This window comes from Ranitomeya imitator, chromosome 2 (genome assembly GCF_032444005.1).
Source record: "Ranitomeya imitator isolate aRanImi1 chromosome 2, aRanImi1.pri, whole genome shotgun sequence".
In the NCBI taxonomy this organism is placed as follows: Eukaryota; Metazoa; Chordata; class Amphibia; order Anura; family Dendrobatidae; genus Ranitomeya; species Ranitomeya imitator.
This window is the reverse complement of record NC_091283.1, coordinates 50,444,845-50,462,429: the sequence shown is the minus strand read 5'-3', so window position 1 is coordinate 50,462,429 and position 17,585 is coordinate 50,444,845. Positions and strand designations below refer to the sequence as shown.

The 17,585-nt window shown below is 45.4% G+C and overlaps 1 protein-coding gene across 1 annotated transcript in view; it reads right to left on the bottom strand.

The window, feature by feature from the left end:
* Positions 1–4,891: 4,891 nt before the first annotated feature.
* Positions 4,892–17,585, bottom strand: part of LOC138661788 (cytochrome P450 2G1-like) — a 61,397-nt gene continuing 48,703 nt past the window's right edge. The window contains exons 9-10 of the mRNA XM_069746706.1: positions 16,267–16,408; positions 4,892–5,177 (exon numbers count right to left, since the gene is read on the bottom strand). Coding sequence (XP_069602807.1) covers positions 4,996–5,177; positions 16,267–16,408 — 324 coding nt within the window. The 3' untranslated portion in view covers positions 4,892–4,995. The remainder of the gene's footprint in view (positions 5,178–16,266; positions 16,409–17,585) is intronic.

Here is a 17,585-nt window from a genome sequence, read left to right as displayed (position 1 = left end):
AGCCAGAATTGGTTTATACATCAGTTTTCATGTAGTTCTGCCGTGCACAACCTGAGCAGGTGAGTAACAAACTCTCCAACTTATCCTCCTTACCTGTTGCCCACTGTGTTTCACAGGGAGCACCTCTTGTTTTTTATTGTTCCAAGACATTTTTTGACACTTTAGCCTAAAACGCTCGTGGACAACTGCAGCTCCTGCACTGTTTCTATTCCAGCCCCTGAAAACTGACATTTCTGTACAATATTTAATATCCAAAAGAGGATACATGTATTTATTTTCATGATGAAACACGAACACTAAGGCTATGGTAACACTATCAGTATTTGGTCAGTACTTTACATCAGTATTTGTAAGCCAAAACCGGGAGTGGAACAATCAGAAGAAAAGTATAATAGAAACATATGCACCACTTCTGTATTTATCACCCACTCCTGGTTTTGGCTTTCAAATACTGATGTAAAATACTGACCAAATACTGATAGTGTGAAAGTTTCCTTAACAATAAGTCAATCTTATTTTATTGTTGTTTAGGAAACATTTTGTTATCAGTCAGTTCAGTGCAAGCCACCCATGATTTTGATTGATGTTTCTATCTCATAGTGTAGAATATTTTCCATATACCCAAAAAATTTTAGCACATTTTATGTATTTGAACAAAATGTTCACATTTCATTTAAATCCCATTTTAGTACATTTTTACAACTTTTTTATTACATTTAAATGTGTTAGCAAAACGTTGTTGTTATCACTGTGTAGAGCAAAGTACATGAAGGTGGTTTTGTATATGAATTATTCAATCAGATCTTTCCTTTAAGGTTCGAAGTATATATTTTTTATCCAATTTGGTAAGTAAAAATCTTATCGTCATAAAGTTACATGAAGGTGGATATGACTGTGGAAAGGCAACTTCAAACACCAGGTTGTCAGCTTTCTGGAAACATAGAGCTTCATACTAAAATCAGATGTTTGGTCTCCAGTTCGGTTGATTCACTGACAAAGGCATAAGTAACATGGTTGCAGTTTATATAATTAGATTTTTTTTAATTTTAGGTGTTGTGGTCAAATTCTTAGCCAAAACCATGAATTTTGTGACTTTTTTTTTAATAAAAACAAGTTTTGATGAAAAACTTTCATACAAATTAGTTCCAGAGACTGTGTTTGTAGCCAGTGAGCAAAGTAAATAAGGATCTTGGCTCCGGTCCCTCTATGTCAAGTCATTAAAAAACCTACTTCAAGCAATATTGAATATTTAATGGTTTTAAGATTAAAAACCTATCTATGCATTTTTAGTATTAGGCCACATTACTATTTCTTTGGTATAGAGCTACTGTGAAAAACTGAGGCTGATGGATACATAGAAAATGTCCCCCAACAGATCATGTTTTCAGGATTTCGTTAGTATTGCACAGGTAAGGAAACGTGTGGCAATCTTTGATGCCTTCATAATAATTCCATCACCTCTGTAATACTAAGAAAAATCCTGAAAATATCATTTGCTGGGGGGTCATGAGGACTGGAATTTAGGAAACACTGGTAAAGAGCCTAGGACCAGATGAAACCTAGAGGAGGGGGCATGGCCATACATCAATAAGAAAATGTATCCTGGATGAGGGAAGCCCAATTTCACCCTGATGTCTGCTGTTTAGGAAAACAAGAATTGGGTATTTGAACATACCTGATCTTATGTTATTCTAGAGTTTAGCAAAGATGCAAAGGCTCTAATACACTTTAGGCTAGGTTTACATTGCGTTAAAGCAGCCCATTCAACACATGCGTTAAATGGGCTGCGCTAACGCAAGTGCTGAAATGTGATCGCGCTAGCGCAGATAGAGCTAGCAGATGCTCTATCTGCGCTAGCGGTGATGGACCCGGAAACACTGCAGCCCGCGTCGCAGGGTCCATCACTCAATGACGCCCATTGTGGGTGTGCGCTAGCGATGCGTCCGACATAGGGCTTAATGGCGGCGTTAACGGACTGCATTACACCGCATTATGCACCGCTCTGCTTTACAGCCGGCCGGCGCTCACAGTCAGTGCGGGAAGCTGAGGCTGGGGGACAGACACCGGAATGTAAGTATGTACTGTTTTTTTTTTTTTTACATTTACAATGGTAACCAGGGTAAACATCGGGTTACTAAGCGTGGCCCTGCGCTTAGTAACCCGATGTTTACCCTGGTTACCAGGGGACATCGGCATCGTTGGTCGCTAGAGAGCTGTCTGTGTGACAGCTCTCCAGCGACCACACAGCAACGCTGCAGCGATTGGCATCATTGCCTATATCGCTGCAGCGTCGCCTAATGTGACGGTACCTTTACCTGCAAACTGAACCATTTGGTAGGTGTATTTCTATTGTGCATGAAAAGATGCATAATTAAACTCTTCAATACCTTAATTGTATGAGAAGAATTTTAAAAGTTTTCAATCACCTGTATTTTTTCTTTTGGGATTTTTTGCAATAAAGGGATGAGGTAGGTGGTGGACTCTGGATGATGCTCTTTGTTTCAACCCTATAATAACATGGTAAGGGTCATGCATCACAACATTTGTCTCTCTGGTAAGGGAGTGAATAGCCTCTTTACTTGAAGGTTCTGTGGGTATAATTAAGCCTCTCTAAAATAATGACAAAAAGAGAAATGATCCAGCTGGAGGTGGAGGCAGTTCAGACTTTGTGAGACTTTATTAGACAACTAAAGCGATAAAAAGTTGATCCTCCTCACTGGTGTGCCAGGTGTTTGCTATGTAAAGATTTTTCTTGTTGAAGAACTTTTTATCGCTTTAGTTGTCTAATAAAGTCTCACAAAGTCTGAACTGCCTCCACCTCCAGCTGGATCATTTCTCTTTTTGTCTTCATTTGCTGTGGGCGCTCACCCCGAATCGTGCTGGGCGTTGGCAGGTCTGGGGATTTCGTCTAAGACCGGTAAGCTGACTAAATTCCTTTTTTCTTTAGTTTCTCTAAAATAATACCCTGTTATGTAGAATCAATTTCCTATGACAGATTACAGCTTGAGCTATCTTCTTCGAAAAGGCCATCCCACTAGTTAATAAATTAACAATGCAATATTGGGTGGTTGTATCAAGAAGGCTTTGATATACCTGCAATCAGGTCTGAGAATTTTTACTCTCATCTAGTGCTTTAATGGGGACTATTGTATATACTCGAGTATAAACCGAGATTTTCAGCCCCAAAAAATGGGCTGAAAGTGCCCCTCTCGGCTTATACTCGAGTCATTGAAGGCGGGGGAACGGCGGGTGAGGGGGAGCGACGCCTGTCAAATACTCACCTGCTCCCAGCGCGGTCCCCGCATGTCCCACAGTCTTCGCAGTCACTGGTACCGCTCATTAAAGTTATGAATATGGACTCCACTCCCATATGGGTGGAGCCGCATATTCATTACTGTAATGAGCAGTGCCACGTGACCGCTCACTACAGGAAGAAGCTGCCGCTGCCGGAGACGTGGGACATGCAGGGACCGCGTCAGGAGCGCCGGGAGCAGGTGAGTATTTCATATTCACCTTTCCGCGTTCCACCGCCGCCTCATCTTCTGCGTCCTCTGCAGTGACTGTTCAGGTCAGAGGGTGTGATGACGTATTAGTATGCGTGCCGCCCTCTGCCTGAACAGTCAGTACAGAGAGACGGGATGCTGAGGAGCAGCGGGCAGTGACGAGAGGTGAGTATGTATTTTGTTTTTAGTGCAGCAGCAGCAGCATTACATGTGGCACAATGCTATATGGATCGTCTAAGGGGCCATAAAGAATTGCATGGAGCATTATATGGAGCATCTATGGGGCCATAACTGCATGGAGCATTATATGGGGCATCTATGGGGCCATAACTGCATGGAGCATTATATGGGGCATCTATGGGGCCATAAAGAACTGCATGGAGCATTATATGGGGCATTATATGGGGCATCTATGGGGCCATAAAGAACTGTATGGAGCATTATATGGGGCATTACATGGGGCATCTATGGGGCCATAAAGAACTGCATGGAGCATTATATGGAGCATCTATGGGGCCATAACTGCATGGAGCATTATATGGGGCATCTATGGGGCCCTAAAAAACTGCATGGAGCATTATATGGGGCATCTATGGGGCCATAATGAACTGCATGGAGCATTATATGGAGCATCTATGGGGCCATAAAGAACTGCATGGAGCATTGTATGGGACATCTATGGGGCCATAAAGAACTGCATGGAGCAGTATATGGAGCATCTATGGGGCCATAACTGCATGGAGCATTGTATGGGGCATCTATGGAGCCATAAAGAACTGCATGGAGCATTATATGGAGCATGAATGGGGCCATAACTGCATGGAGCATTATATGGGGTATCTATGGGGCCCTAAAAAACTGCATGGAGCATTATATGGGGCATCTATGGGGCCATAATGAACTGCATGGAGCATTATATGGAGCATCTATGGGGCCATAAAGAACTGCATGAAGCATTATATGGAGCATCTATGGGGCCATAAAGAACTGCATGGAGCATTATATGGGGCATCTTATGGGGCCAAAAAGAACTGCATGGAGCATTATATGGGGCATATTTGTATATGGAGCATCTTATGGGACCATAATGAACTGTATGGAGCATTATATGGGGCCTATTTTGTATGGAGCATCTTATGGGGCCATAATGAACTGCATTGAGCATTATATGGGGCCTATTTTATATACAGCATCTTATGGGGCCATAATGAACTGGATGGAGCATTATGTGGGGCTCCTGATTCAATATGGATATTCAAAAACACTTAACCTACTGATGTCTCAATTAATATTACTTTTATTGGTATCTATTTTTATTTTTGACATTTACCAGTAGCTGCTGTATTTTCCACCCTAGGCTTATACTCGAGTCAATAAGTTTTCCCAGTTTTTTGTTTCAGAATTAGGGGGGTCGGCTTATACTTGGGTCGGCTTATACTCGAGTACATACGATAACTAATATGGCACAATGTCCTCCTGAACAAATGGTCACCTAACGAGAGACAAATGAGAGCTCGTAAGGTATCGGCACATTGCTAAACCCAGTCATCTTAGGGCTGATGTCAGACTCAGTTAAATGCATCTTGGTGGTTAGCTTGAACTTCTGTAAGATGGTTGTAAAGAAGAGAAACAACTCCATTTTAGCAAGTCCTTCACCGGCACAGACCCTCTTCCCTGGAAATAGATGGGAAAAAACTATTAAAAATGACAAATATTGCAAAAACTACAGTAGATTATGTGTTTATATGTTTTCACTTTGGAATTTCATACAATATAGAGTACATAGAAAAGCTGGATTAATCAATGCCCTGTACTTTAAGTCATGTGAGTGTCCTGATATATTGTTAGGAGTGCACCAGATTAGCGATGAGCAAGTGTATTCGTTGCTCCGGTTTTCCCAAGCACGCTTGGGTGACCTCCAAGTATTTATGACTGCTTAGAGATTTAGTTTTCATCCCCGCAGCTGAATGATTTACAGCTACTAGCCTGCTTGATTACATGTGGGGATTCCCTAGCAACCAGGCAACCCCCACATGTACTCAGCCTGGCTAATAGCTGTAAACCATTCAGCTTCCGGGATGAAAACTAAATCTCCGACCAGTCATAAATACTCAGAGGTCACCTGAGCGTGCTAGGGAAAACCCGAGCAACGAGTACACTCGCTCATAAATACACCAGATGACTTGCTGGCTCACCATGAGATTATTACAGAATAAAGTGTAGAATATCCAGAAGTTCTTTAAAAGGTTACTATCGATATAACAAGTTATCCCCTATACATAAGATGGGGGGTAACGTGCTGATGCATGGGAGTCCAGTTGCTGGGACCACCAGAGAATGGGGCTTCATCTTAAATGAAGCAAATAGGTTAATGCTGAACCTCATCGTATCATCTTATTACTGTCATGAGTGATTAATCCCTGGGCTTCCTCATGCTAGGATGGGACTTCCGGCTCTGACTAAGATAGAGATTGCTGTGCCCAAGCTTGTACGACGATGTGTGTCGTGACCTTGCAAGAACTGGGATTCATCAGAGCTGGAACTCCCAACCTAGCACGAGAGGCTCAGGGATTTCAGCACTCGCAGCGGTAATAAGAAGATGCAATGAGGACAGGACGGGTGACGGTCAGTAGCATAGAAGCTGAAGAGGTGAGCGACAAGGTGAGTATTAGTATTTTTTTTATTTTTAAACCTTGTGATAGCTGAATTCACACAAAAGTAAATAACAAAAAAATCGGCATTTTGGTGAATGTAGATTTTTTGAATATTCAAGAAGAAATCATTTCCACTCGAATATATTAGCTCAATTCTATTCATCACTGTATTGTAAACAGAACATGTCAAGTTTAATGTGGGTATTTAGGAATATTTAATTATTTTATGATGGGCCTAAGAACTAACAGGCAGGTAGTTGCACCTACCTGCGTGTTGTGCCCAACATCAATCTTTGCTGTGACAGAGTGGTTAAAGACAACACCATCAGGCGATTCTGTGGCTTCTGCTGATGTCACTTTGACAGAGAAATGACTTCTCTTCCACTCTTCTCTGGTGACATCCTGCTGATTGACAGCCGACTCCCAGCATGATGTCAGTAGTCACGCCCCATGGACTGAGCAGCCCAGAAGAGAAGATCTGCTCTGTTGATGCCGAACAGCTGAATTGCCAGGTAGTACAGGCAGGTAGTTGTCTCTGTTATTAACTACCTGCTTGTTAATTTTTAGTCCCATAGAAAAAAAAGTTCTGGACAACCCCTTTAATCTACAGTCATGGCCAAAAGTTTTGAGAATGAGACAAATATTAATTTTTCCAAAGTCTACTGCTTCATTTTTTCTAATGGCAATTTGCATACAGTATACTCCTGAATGTCAGAGTGATCAGCTTAACAGCAATTACTGTACTTGCAAAGTCAATATTTGCCTAGAAAATGAACTTTAACCCCCAAAACACATTTCAACATCATTGCAGTCCTGCCTTAAAAGGAGCAGCTAACATCGTTTTAGTGATTGATCCATTAACACAGGTGTGGGTGTTGATGAGGACAGGGCTGGCGATCAATCAGTCATGATTAAGTAAGAATGACATCACTGGACACTTTAAAAGGAGGCTGGTGCTTGGTATCATTGTTTCTCTTCAGTTAACCATGGTTATCTCTAAAGAAACACGTGCAGCCATCATTGCACTGCACAAAAATGGCCTAACAGGGAAGAGTATCGCAGCTACAAAGATTGCACCTCAGTCAACAATCTATCACATCATCAAGAACTTCAAGGAGAGAGCTTCCATTGTTGTCAAAAAGGCTCCAGGGCGCCAAGAAAAGACCAGCAAGCACCAGGACCGTATCTTAAAACTGTTTCAGCTGTGGGATCGGACTACCAGCAGTGCCGAGCTTGCTCAGGAATGGCAGCAGGCTGGTGTGAGTGCTTCTGCACGCACTGTGAGGCGGAGACTCTTTGAGCAAGGCCTGGTTTCAAGGAGGGCAGCAAAGAAGCCACTTCTCTCTAGTAAAAACATCAGGGACCGACTGATATTCTGCAAAAGGTACAGGGAGTGGACTGCTGAGGACTGGGGCAAAGTCATTTTCTCTGATGAATCCCCTTTTCGATTGTTTGGGACATCTGGAAAACAGCTTATTCGGAGAAGAAGAGGTGAGCGCTACCACCAGTCTTGTCTCATGCCAACTGTAAAGCATCCTGAAACCATTCATGTGTGGGGTTGCTTCTCAGCCAAGGGAATCGGCTCACTCACAGTCTTGCCTAAAAACACAGCCATGAATAAAGAATGGTACCAGAATGTCCTCCAAAATCAACTTCTCCAAACCGTCCAAAAGCAGTTTGGCACCCAACAATGCCTTTTCCAGCATGATGGAGCACCTTGCCATAAAGCAAAGGTGATAACTAAATGGCTCATGGAACAAAACATAGAGATTTTGGGTCCATGGCCTGGAAACTCCCCAGATCTTAATCCCATTGAGAATTTGTGGTCAATCGTCAAGAGACAGGTGGACAAACAAAAACCAACTAATTCTGGCAAAATGCAAGCATTGATTATGCAAGAATGGACTGCTATCAGTCAGGATTTGGTCCAGAAGTTGATTGAGAGCATGCCGAGGAGAATTGCAGAGGTCTTGAAGAAGAAGGGTCAACACTGCAAATATTGACTTGCTGCATTAACTCATTCTAACTGTCAATATAACCTATTGGTACTCATAATATGATTGCAATTATATTTCTGTATGTGATATAAAAATCAGACAAACACTAATAAAAACCAGAGGGCAGCAGATCATGTGAAAATATAATTTTGGTGTCATTCTCAAAACTCCTGGCCATGACTGTATAAGTCATTGTAGTTATGGTTATACAAAACTTATTTACGGTAGGTTTTTTCATGTTAATGGACCTCAATGACATTATGTATTTTTTTTAATTTTATTTTTGTCTCGGCAGGCTATAATTATTTGGTACTATTTTGGTGTACATATTTTTAATCTGCTACTTATTATATTTTTTACACCATTCTCCATGCAGGAAAAATATCATTGTAGTTTGTTAATTCGAACAGTTATAAATTAACCAAATTAGTTTTTTTTTTATTATCCACATTATTCTTTTCATATAATAAATCAGGAAAAAGGGGTTGGTTTTACTTTTACAATTTGCATTTTCATTAATATTTGTAAACATTTTCTAAAAGGTTTATTACTTTTCTTTGTCCCACTAGGGTGTTCATCCTGTGATTGCTTGATCACAGGTATAATATGCTGCAATAATTGTTTTTTTATATCCTAGATATAATTATATTACTAGTAATAAAGTGAGATGTTAAGTTGAATATAATCTGTTCATGTTACTTATTAAGCCTCATAGATAGGATGAAGCCGGTGTACTTACTTTGATAACCTATGTCAAAATGGCTGCGTAATCATTATGAAATGTAAACTCAGTCTTTACCAACCTAGCTTGATTGACAGCTCCTCAGCGTTCCTCCACCCTACTACTGCTGAGATCTCACACTGCTCCTTACAAGATGCAATTGTCAGACATGCTTAGCAGGCAAAATACACTTGGCCTCGTAAGTTATTTAGCTGAACTCCTAAACTGCTCATTGTAATATTATGGTCATACAGAAAGGTTCATACACAACGCATCGGGAAACACTACAATTAATGAATACTTGGACTCCATTATTGCTTCACAAAAAAAATGTAAGATATTTAGTTAATATTTTTAGATCCAGAGATGAAAAAGCCATCCAACCGCGACATGGTGTACCTTCATTTTGGATGGTCCCTAATGATAATGATTCACCTCTCAATGTGCCCAAAAAGACCTTCTGTAAACTGCGGAAAATATGAGACCAAGGCTTAGCTCTTGATTAAACTTTTTCTTTAAAACATGGCTGAATAAAGATGTTGAGCCTGAGACATGGATTTTTTCAAAGTAAGTAGACCAGCCTCATTTTAGGAAGTACCCTCAATTTTTTTATAATTTGCTTGAGAAGAACATTCTAAAAATTATTTTGAAGGTGGACATGCACTTTATAGAACTAGAGGCTACTGTCAAGTGCCACTGAAACTGCAGTGTCATATTGCAATATTGCATCCAAGGACTCTTTATGGTGTCGCTCTGCGACTGCAACACAGTCACATATTGTTACGACTGGCGGAACGCACCAAGAAAGATGTTATAGATGCGTTCGCAGTCCGGGGTCCACCGTGCAGGAGAAACCCTGCTGCTAGTAAATAGCAGACTATATGGCGGTACACTAAAGTATATACACTTCAACCTCACCCAGCGTGAAGGGAGCAATCCTGCTGCGTCACAGGATCGCGGCACCGCACCTAAAGCGCGAGCGAGCAGTCAGCGTACTTAACCCCAACTGGGATTGAAGTCCGATTAGACCCTCGCTGGCACTACACCACAACTGGGTGTGTAAGGAAACTAAGAATAAATATATAAATGCACAGGAGTGCGAGCAATGCCGCACTGACGGACGCCACCAACCACACTGGCTTGGGTATGGAAAGCGCAAGGCAAGCGCACGGCGCCGTACAGGCGGACACAGCAAGAGGACGCTGTAATGTGTGTTTCGTGCTGTTGGACAAGTCGGGCGCTAGATAGCAAACATACACCTTCCGCAAACCGACATTCAATAGGGAGGGTTATTTAAAGAGCGACTTTCAGTCACAACACACACACATATTTACAAGACAATACTAGCGCATGGCCGTGCGGTCATGCGCAGTTTATATAGTTGCAGCACAGGAAGTGGCCACAGGACTTTTGCCCTTCCAAGACCTGTCAAGAGGACCAATGGAATGTGCCGCAGAGCCTGAGCACATGACCCTCGATCTCCAACGGGAGATCTTACCCTGGGCATGCTCAGTATGCGCAGACAAGGACTTAGTCCCAGAGAAGTCCGCTCGCTGCTGACCAGTACTGGCTTTAATGGCAGAGACTGGAGAAACAGCAGTAACTCTCAGAACAGAGTGAGAATGAGCAAGACGCTGGGACCGACGTCTTTGCTGAGCAGACTCCACTGCGGCTGGATAAAAATGGGAGACCGCAGCGGAGGTGGCTCGAGATTCCCCCTGTGCAGAAGCGGGAACTCGACCCCTAACATTACCCCCCCTCCTAGGGCCCCCCCCCCTCCTTGGGCCTCGCTACGTTCGAAGGAAGCAATGAGCTGCGGAGCCCGGATGTGCTCAGCAGGCTCCCAGGATCTATCCTCAGGACCGTAACCCCTCCAGTCTACCAAATAAAATTTTTTGCCACGAACCACCTTGAACCCCAAGATAGCGTTCACCTCGTAATCGTCCGTAGACGAACCCGACGTCCCAGTAGAAGACTCAGAAAACCGGGACATGTAGACGGGCTTAAGGAGGGACACATGAAAGGTGTCGGTGATACCAAGGCGTGGAGGAAGGGCCAGACGGTAAACAACAGAATTAACCTGTTCGAGGACCTTAAAAGGACCTAAGTAGTGAGGTGCAAACTTGGTAGACTCAACTCGCAGCCTGATGTTACGGGCGGAGAGCCACACCAAATCGCCAGGAGCAAAGGTTGGAGCGGGGCGCCGATGTGCGTCGGCGGAGGACCTCATTCTCTCCTTGGAAGCCCGAATGGCATCCTGAGTGCGATCCCAAATGTCCCGTGCCTCCACAGCCCAGTCTGCCACCCTGGAATCGGCGGAAGACACGGGCATGGGCACAGGTACCCGCGGATGCTGACCATAGTTAAGGAGGAATGGGGTCTGTCCAGTGGAGTCAGCTACAGCATTGTTAAGAGCAAACTCCGCCCACGGTAGCAAAGATGCCCAGTCATCTTGCTTAGCAGAGACAAAATGTCGCAGATATGTGACCAAGGTCTGGTTGGCTCTCTCCACCAACCCATTCGTCTCGGGATGATATGCCGAAGAGAGATTTAACTCAATAGTGAGAAGATGACAAAGCTCTCTCCAGAACCGAGACGCAAACTGGGGACCCCGATAACTGACAATTTTGTCTGGCATACCGTGAAGACGGAAGATGTGTTTAATAAACAACGCTGCCAAGGCCCGTGCAGAAGGTAGCCGAGGAAGCGGCACCAAATGCACCATTTTAGAAAAATGGTCGGTGATTACCCAAATAATGGTACAGCCACGAGACTTGGGTAGACCCACCACAAAGTCCATCCTGACCATCTCCCAGGGCCTGTCTGCCACCGGCAGAGGGTATAACAAACCAGCTGGCCGTTGACGGAGAGACTTATTCTTGGCACAAGAGACACATGCCCGAACGTAGTCTCCGACGTCACGAACCATATGTGGCCACCAGTACATTCTCGCCAGCAACTCTGATGTCCTCTTTGCCCCAAAGTGTCCACCCACTCTGGACGAATGAGCCCAGGAGAGAACCTCCGGTCGCAAATTGATGGGAACAAAAGTCTTGCCCGGAGGCACAGACTCAAGCGAAACCGGAGCTACGGTTCTCAGACTCTCCGAAGGGACAATGAGCCGAGGCTCGTCCTCCTCAGTTGACACAAGGGAGCGAGAGAGAGCGTCAGCACGAATGTTCTTCTCCCCGGCGAGATAATGTAGAGTAAAGTGGAACCGGGAGAAAAACAAGGACCATCTGGCATGACGAGAATTCAGCCGCTGGGCTGTCTGCAAATAGACCAAATTCTTGTGGTCCGTGAAGACTTGGAATGGGAACCGAGCACCCTCCAAGAGATGTCTCCACTCCGAAAAGGCCAACTTCATTGCCAGCAACTCCCTATCCCCGATGGAGTAATTTCTCTCCGCTGGTGTGAAGGTCTTTGAGAAGAAGAAGCATGGGTGCTTCCGACCTTGAGCATCCTTTTGATAGAGGACTGCTCCAGCACCAACGGATGAGGCATCCACCTTCATAAGGAATGGCTTACCTACATCGGGACGATGTAAGATGGGAGCGCTAGCAAAATGGGACTTTATAGAAGCGAAGGCCTTGGAGACCCCTTCGGACCACAATTTGGGATTCGCTCCCTTCTTGGTGAGGGATACCAAGGGAGCTACCAAAGTTGAGAAGTGGGGGATGAACTGGCGATAGTAATTTATGAACCCCATAAAGCGCTGCACCGCTTTAAGAGAATGGGGTTCCTGCCAGTCCATCACTGCCTGTAGTTTGGCAGGATCCATAGCCAATCCCTGGGCCGAGATGATATAGCCCAGGAAAGGTAAGGACTCCTGCTCAAACACACACTTCTCCAACTTTGCATATAAGGAATTCGCCCGTAGGAGTTCGAAGACTCTGCCAACATCTCTCCGGTGGGAGTCAATATCTGGAGAGAAGATGAGAATATCATCCAGATAGACTACAACCGAGGTGGAAAGCATATCCCGGAAGATATCGTTGACAAAGTCCTGAAAAATGGCTGGGGCATTACAGAGCCCGAAGGGCATCACCAGGTACTCATAGTGCCCATCCCTGGTATTGAAAGCCGTTTTCCATTCGTCCCCCTCACGGATACGAATCAGATTATAGGCACCCCGCAGATCTAATTTGGTGAATATCTTAGCTCCCCTTAGCCTGTCAAAGAGCTCTGATATCAGGGGCAACAGGTATTTATTTTTAATGGTGATAGCATTGAGACCCCTGTAATCGATGCAAGGACGTAACTCCCCGTTCTTCTTCTGTACGAAGAAGAATCCCGCCCCTGCCGGAGACACCGACTTCCTTATAAACCCTCTTGCCAAATTCTCCTGAATGTATTGAGACATAGCCTCCGTCTCTGGGAGAGAGAGGGGATATACTCTTCCCCGAGGAGGTTCAGCTCCAGGCAAGAGGTCTATAGGACAGTCGTAGGGGCGATGAGGCGGTAGGGTCTCAGCAGCCTTCTTAGAGAATACGTCTGCATAGCACCAATAGCACCTAGGAAGAGATGAAAGGTCTGCGGGTACCTCAGTAGTAGAAACCTGTAGACACTCACTCACACACCTGCCCATACAAGACTTACTCCAACCCAATATTCTCCCTGAGGACCACTCAATATGTGGAGAGTGGAAACGGAGCCAGGGTATTCCCAGCAAAATCTCATCCATTCCCTCGGGAAGAACAAGAAGGGAAATAATCTCCTGGTGGGAAGGGGACATGGACAGCGTGAACGGAACTGTCTGGTGTGTGATCTGCAGTGGAAGTGTCGCCCCATTCACAACTCTAACTGTAACTGGTTTGGCGAGCATGACTAGTGGTATAGCATGGCGTAGAGCAAAAGCAGAGGACATGAAGTTTCCCTCTGCTCCTGAATCCACACAAAGCTCGACTGTTAGAGTGGAGGAGCCTAACAGGATTGTCCCTTTAAAGGACAGTTTGGAGGAAAATGCTGCTGTGTCTAGTGAACCTTCCCCAATGGTTACTAGACGCGATCGTCTTCCCGACCGCCGCGGACATTTATTGACGTAATGTCCAAGTTGATGACAGTTTTTACAAACCACGGGTACTCGAGCGGCCTGAGACTTAGGTCCCGCTCGAGAAACCTCCATGGCCTCATGGGAATCTGACACCAAGACAGGAGATTCAAGAGGTCTGGCGAAGGTAGGAGCCAGCCGAAACCTCTGCCTACACTGGGTCCGCTCCAACCTCCGCTCGTGAAAACGGAGGTCGAGGCGGGTAGATACTGAAATAAGTTCCTCCAGTGTGGCGGGTATCTCCCTGGTGGCCAAGGCGTCCTTCACATGGTCTGCCAGTCCCCTCCAGAACACCGGAATAAGAACTTTGTCTGGCCACTCTAACTCAGAAGCTAGAGTCCGGAACTGGATGGCAAACTGGCTGACCACGGACGTGCCCTGAATAATAGTCAACAACTGGAGCGCGGTATCGTGGTTAACACGAGGTCCTAAAAAGACCTGCTTCAGAGTGTCCAAGAAGAGAGGAGCACTCTGTACCACACGATCATCTCGCTCCCAAAGTGGCATTGCCCACTCCAATGCCCTGCCCGACAAGAGAGATAGAATAAATCCCACTCTCGCCCGTTCCGCAGGGAAACGTGACGCCAGGAGCTCAAGATGTATGGAGCACTGGCTCACGAATCCGCGACATTGTTTACTGTCGCCAGCAAACTTGTCAGGAAGCGGGAGACGGGATAAAGTCGGAGCAGGGGTGGCAGCGGACAAACTGGCTGCGGCTACACTAGCAGCCTGAACAGCTACAGCAGTGACATCCACAGCTGAGGTTGTACGCTCAAGAGCTGCCAACCTTCCCTCCAGCTGCTGGATGTACCTCTGTAAACGCTGGTCGTCCGCCATTTACTAGCCAGACCCTGGCGCTAGTATTCTGTTAGGACTGGCGGAACGCACCAAGAAAGATGTTATAGATGCGTTCGCAGTCCGGGGTCCACTGTGCAGGAGAAACCCTGCTGCTAGTAAATAGCAGACTATATGGTGGTACACTAAAGTATATACACGTGGGTTCAACCTCACCCAGCGTGAAGGGAGCAATCCTGCTGCGTCACAGGATCGCGGCACCGCACCTAAAGCGCGAGCGAGCAGTCAGCGTACTTAACCCCAACTGGGATTGAAGTCCGATTAGACCCTCGCTGGCACTACACCACAACTGGATGTGTAAGGAAACTAAGAATAAATATATAAATGCACAGGAGTGCGAGCAATGCCGCACTGACGGACGCCACCAACCACACTGGCTTGGGTATGGAAAGCGCAAGGCAAGCGCACGGCGCCGTACAGGCGGACACAGCAAGAGGACGCTGCAATGTGTGTTTCGTGCTGTTGGACAAGTCGGGCGCTAGATTGCAAACATACACCTTCCGCGAACAGACATTCAATAAGGAGGGTTATTTAAAGAGCGACTTTCACTCACAACACACACACATATTTACAAGACAATACTAGCGCATGGCCGTGCGGTCATGCGCAGTTTATATAGTTGCAGCACAGGAAGTGGCCACAGGACTTTTGCCCTTCCAAGACCTGTCAAGAGGACCAATGGAATGTACCGCAGAGCCTGAGCACATGACCCTCGATCTCCAACGGGAGATCTTACCCTGGGCATGCTCAGTATGCGCAGACAAGGACTTAGTCCCAGAGAAGTCCGCTCGCTGCTGACCAGTACTGGCTTTAATGGCAGAGACTGGAGAAGCAGCAGTAACTCTCAGAACAGAGTGAGAATGAGCAAGACGCTGGGACCGACGTCTTTGCTGAGCAGACTCCACTGCGGCTGGATAAGAATGGGAGACCGCAGCGGAGGTGGCTCGAGATTCCCCCTGTGCAGAAGCGGGAACTCGACCCCTAACACATATGTTTCCAAATGGGTTGGATTTTCTGTCGTTGGCCAAAACACTCACTTGCTGTAGGTGTCAATGCAAGATGCGACTTGACTGACAGCTACTGTTGGTTGCCGAGAGGGCCAACCCTCAATTTTCATGGCCTAGCTGTAGCATTCAATGCCTTGGTAGTAAAATTATGCCCTCTGTGTTTGTATCATTGGCGAAAGATAATCACTTGAAACATGGTTCTAGGTTTTCCTTTAGTAGGAAATACAGTCAAGAAAATCGATTCTCAGGATCCTGGTCCAGAGGAGACATCAGTATTCCTTGGCTGCTGGACTGATTAGTAGCCCCAGCATCAGGCATCAGCAATGGCATTTTACCTAGCTTACAAGTCAGAAGAGATGCCTGGGATACCATCAGATGGAAGTCATTTTGTAGTGTACCCGGCCACAAAATACAAATGTGGTCTCTGGATCAGGGTCCTGCGAATGTATTCATTCATCTCTAGCAGGAAGAAGTAATACCTGTGGAGAATGGAATGAAAGCTTCTTCTTTTTTGAAGCTGCCATTTTGATCCAGAAAATGATTGGGGTTAAACTTGTTTGGAGTTTCAAAATATTCCGGATCTCTGAGAGCGCAGTACAAAAGGGGATACACATCGGTACCCTGTATAGAAGAAGAAGAACAGCACATAGGTAATGAAGGCAATGAACTTCTCCCCATACAGTCTGAACCTGGCAGCATAGATTAAAAAGCATCATTATGTATAAAGACATTTTCAAGAATAATGACAGAACAACTAAAATTGTTATTCCCTGGAAATGGATGAATTTACAGACATGGCAGAAGGGCTGATTAGGGCTGATACGTCCGAGTCTCGCAGGTTAAAACCCGTCTCTACCACCGGCACTCCAGAGTGGAGCATACGGCCGCACAGCAATACATGGAGCTGCATGCTCCGCTCCCAAGTGCTGGCGGCAGAACCGAGTGTTACCATGCGAGATTCGGACGTATTTCATGCAAGTGAGAAGGAGCCCTTAGGATATGTTTCCACAGGCCGGATTACATCCGGATAAGCTGCGGATTGAATGCTGCGTACAGCCGCAGCATTCAATCTGCAGCGTCCATAGTGGAGGGGATTTGATGAATTCCTGTCTCCACTATGCGTGTGAACACGCATCCAGCGGCCTTGTGCTTCCGGACATGCGGCGTGTCTTTTTAAAACGCAGCATGACTGTTTACCTTGCGGCAATGCTCCATCAAGATAAATAACACACTCCTATGTATTGGGTGCGGCGATTCCGGATGTGTTCAATGAATCACCGCGCATACAGAAGGGGGTGGCGCTTTGGGCGGAGCGGTGTTTCCACTCCATTCAAAGCGCCGACAATACGTCCCGTGGACACATACCCTAAAAGTGTGTTCATACGGAGATTGTGTTCCAAAATCAACATGAAAGACCTTTTTGATTACTCTTTTGAGCACTAATCCTGCATTTTTAATACAGCATTGGAGTGTTGCTACTAATCTAAATTCTTTGCACTTAGTCTCATTGTAAACTGGCTGCCGGCGGTAGTCGTGTGAGTGGGCCGCACTTCCACACCGGGGCCAGCTACAGGAAATATGTGGCATTGGTTGATGTGTGTGACATTGTCCCTGGATCAGCTGCTTCCAGCTTTGTTTCCGATGCAATCCCACTCCCTCTTAACTTTATACTTTAAGTTAGCTTCCTATTCATTTCAGTGGAAAAAAGTCACCACAGTGCACATGGTGTTGGTATTTTGCAAGTGGAGAAATAAGCAAAATGTCAGTTCTGCTTGAAACAAAAATACTCCAAATTTCT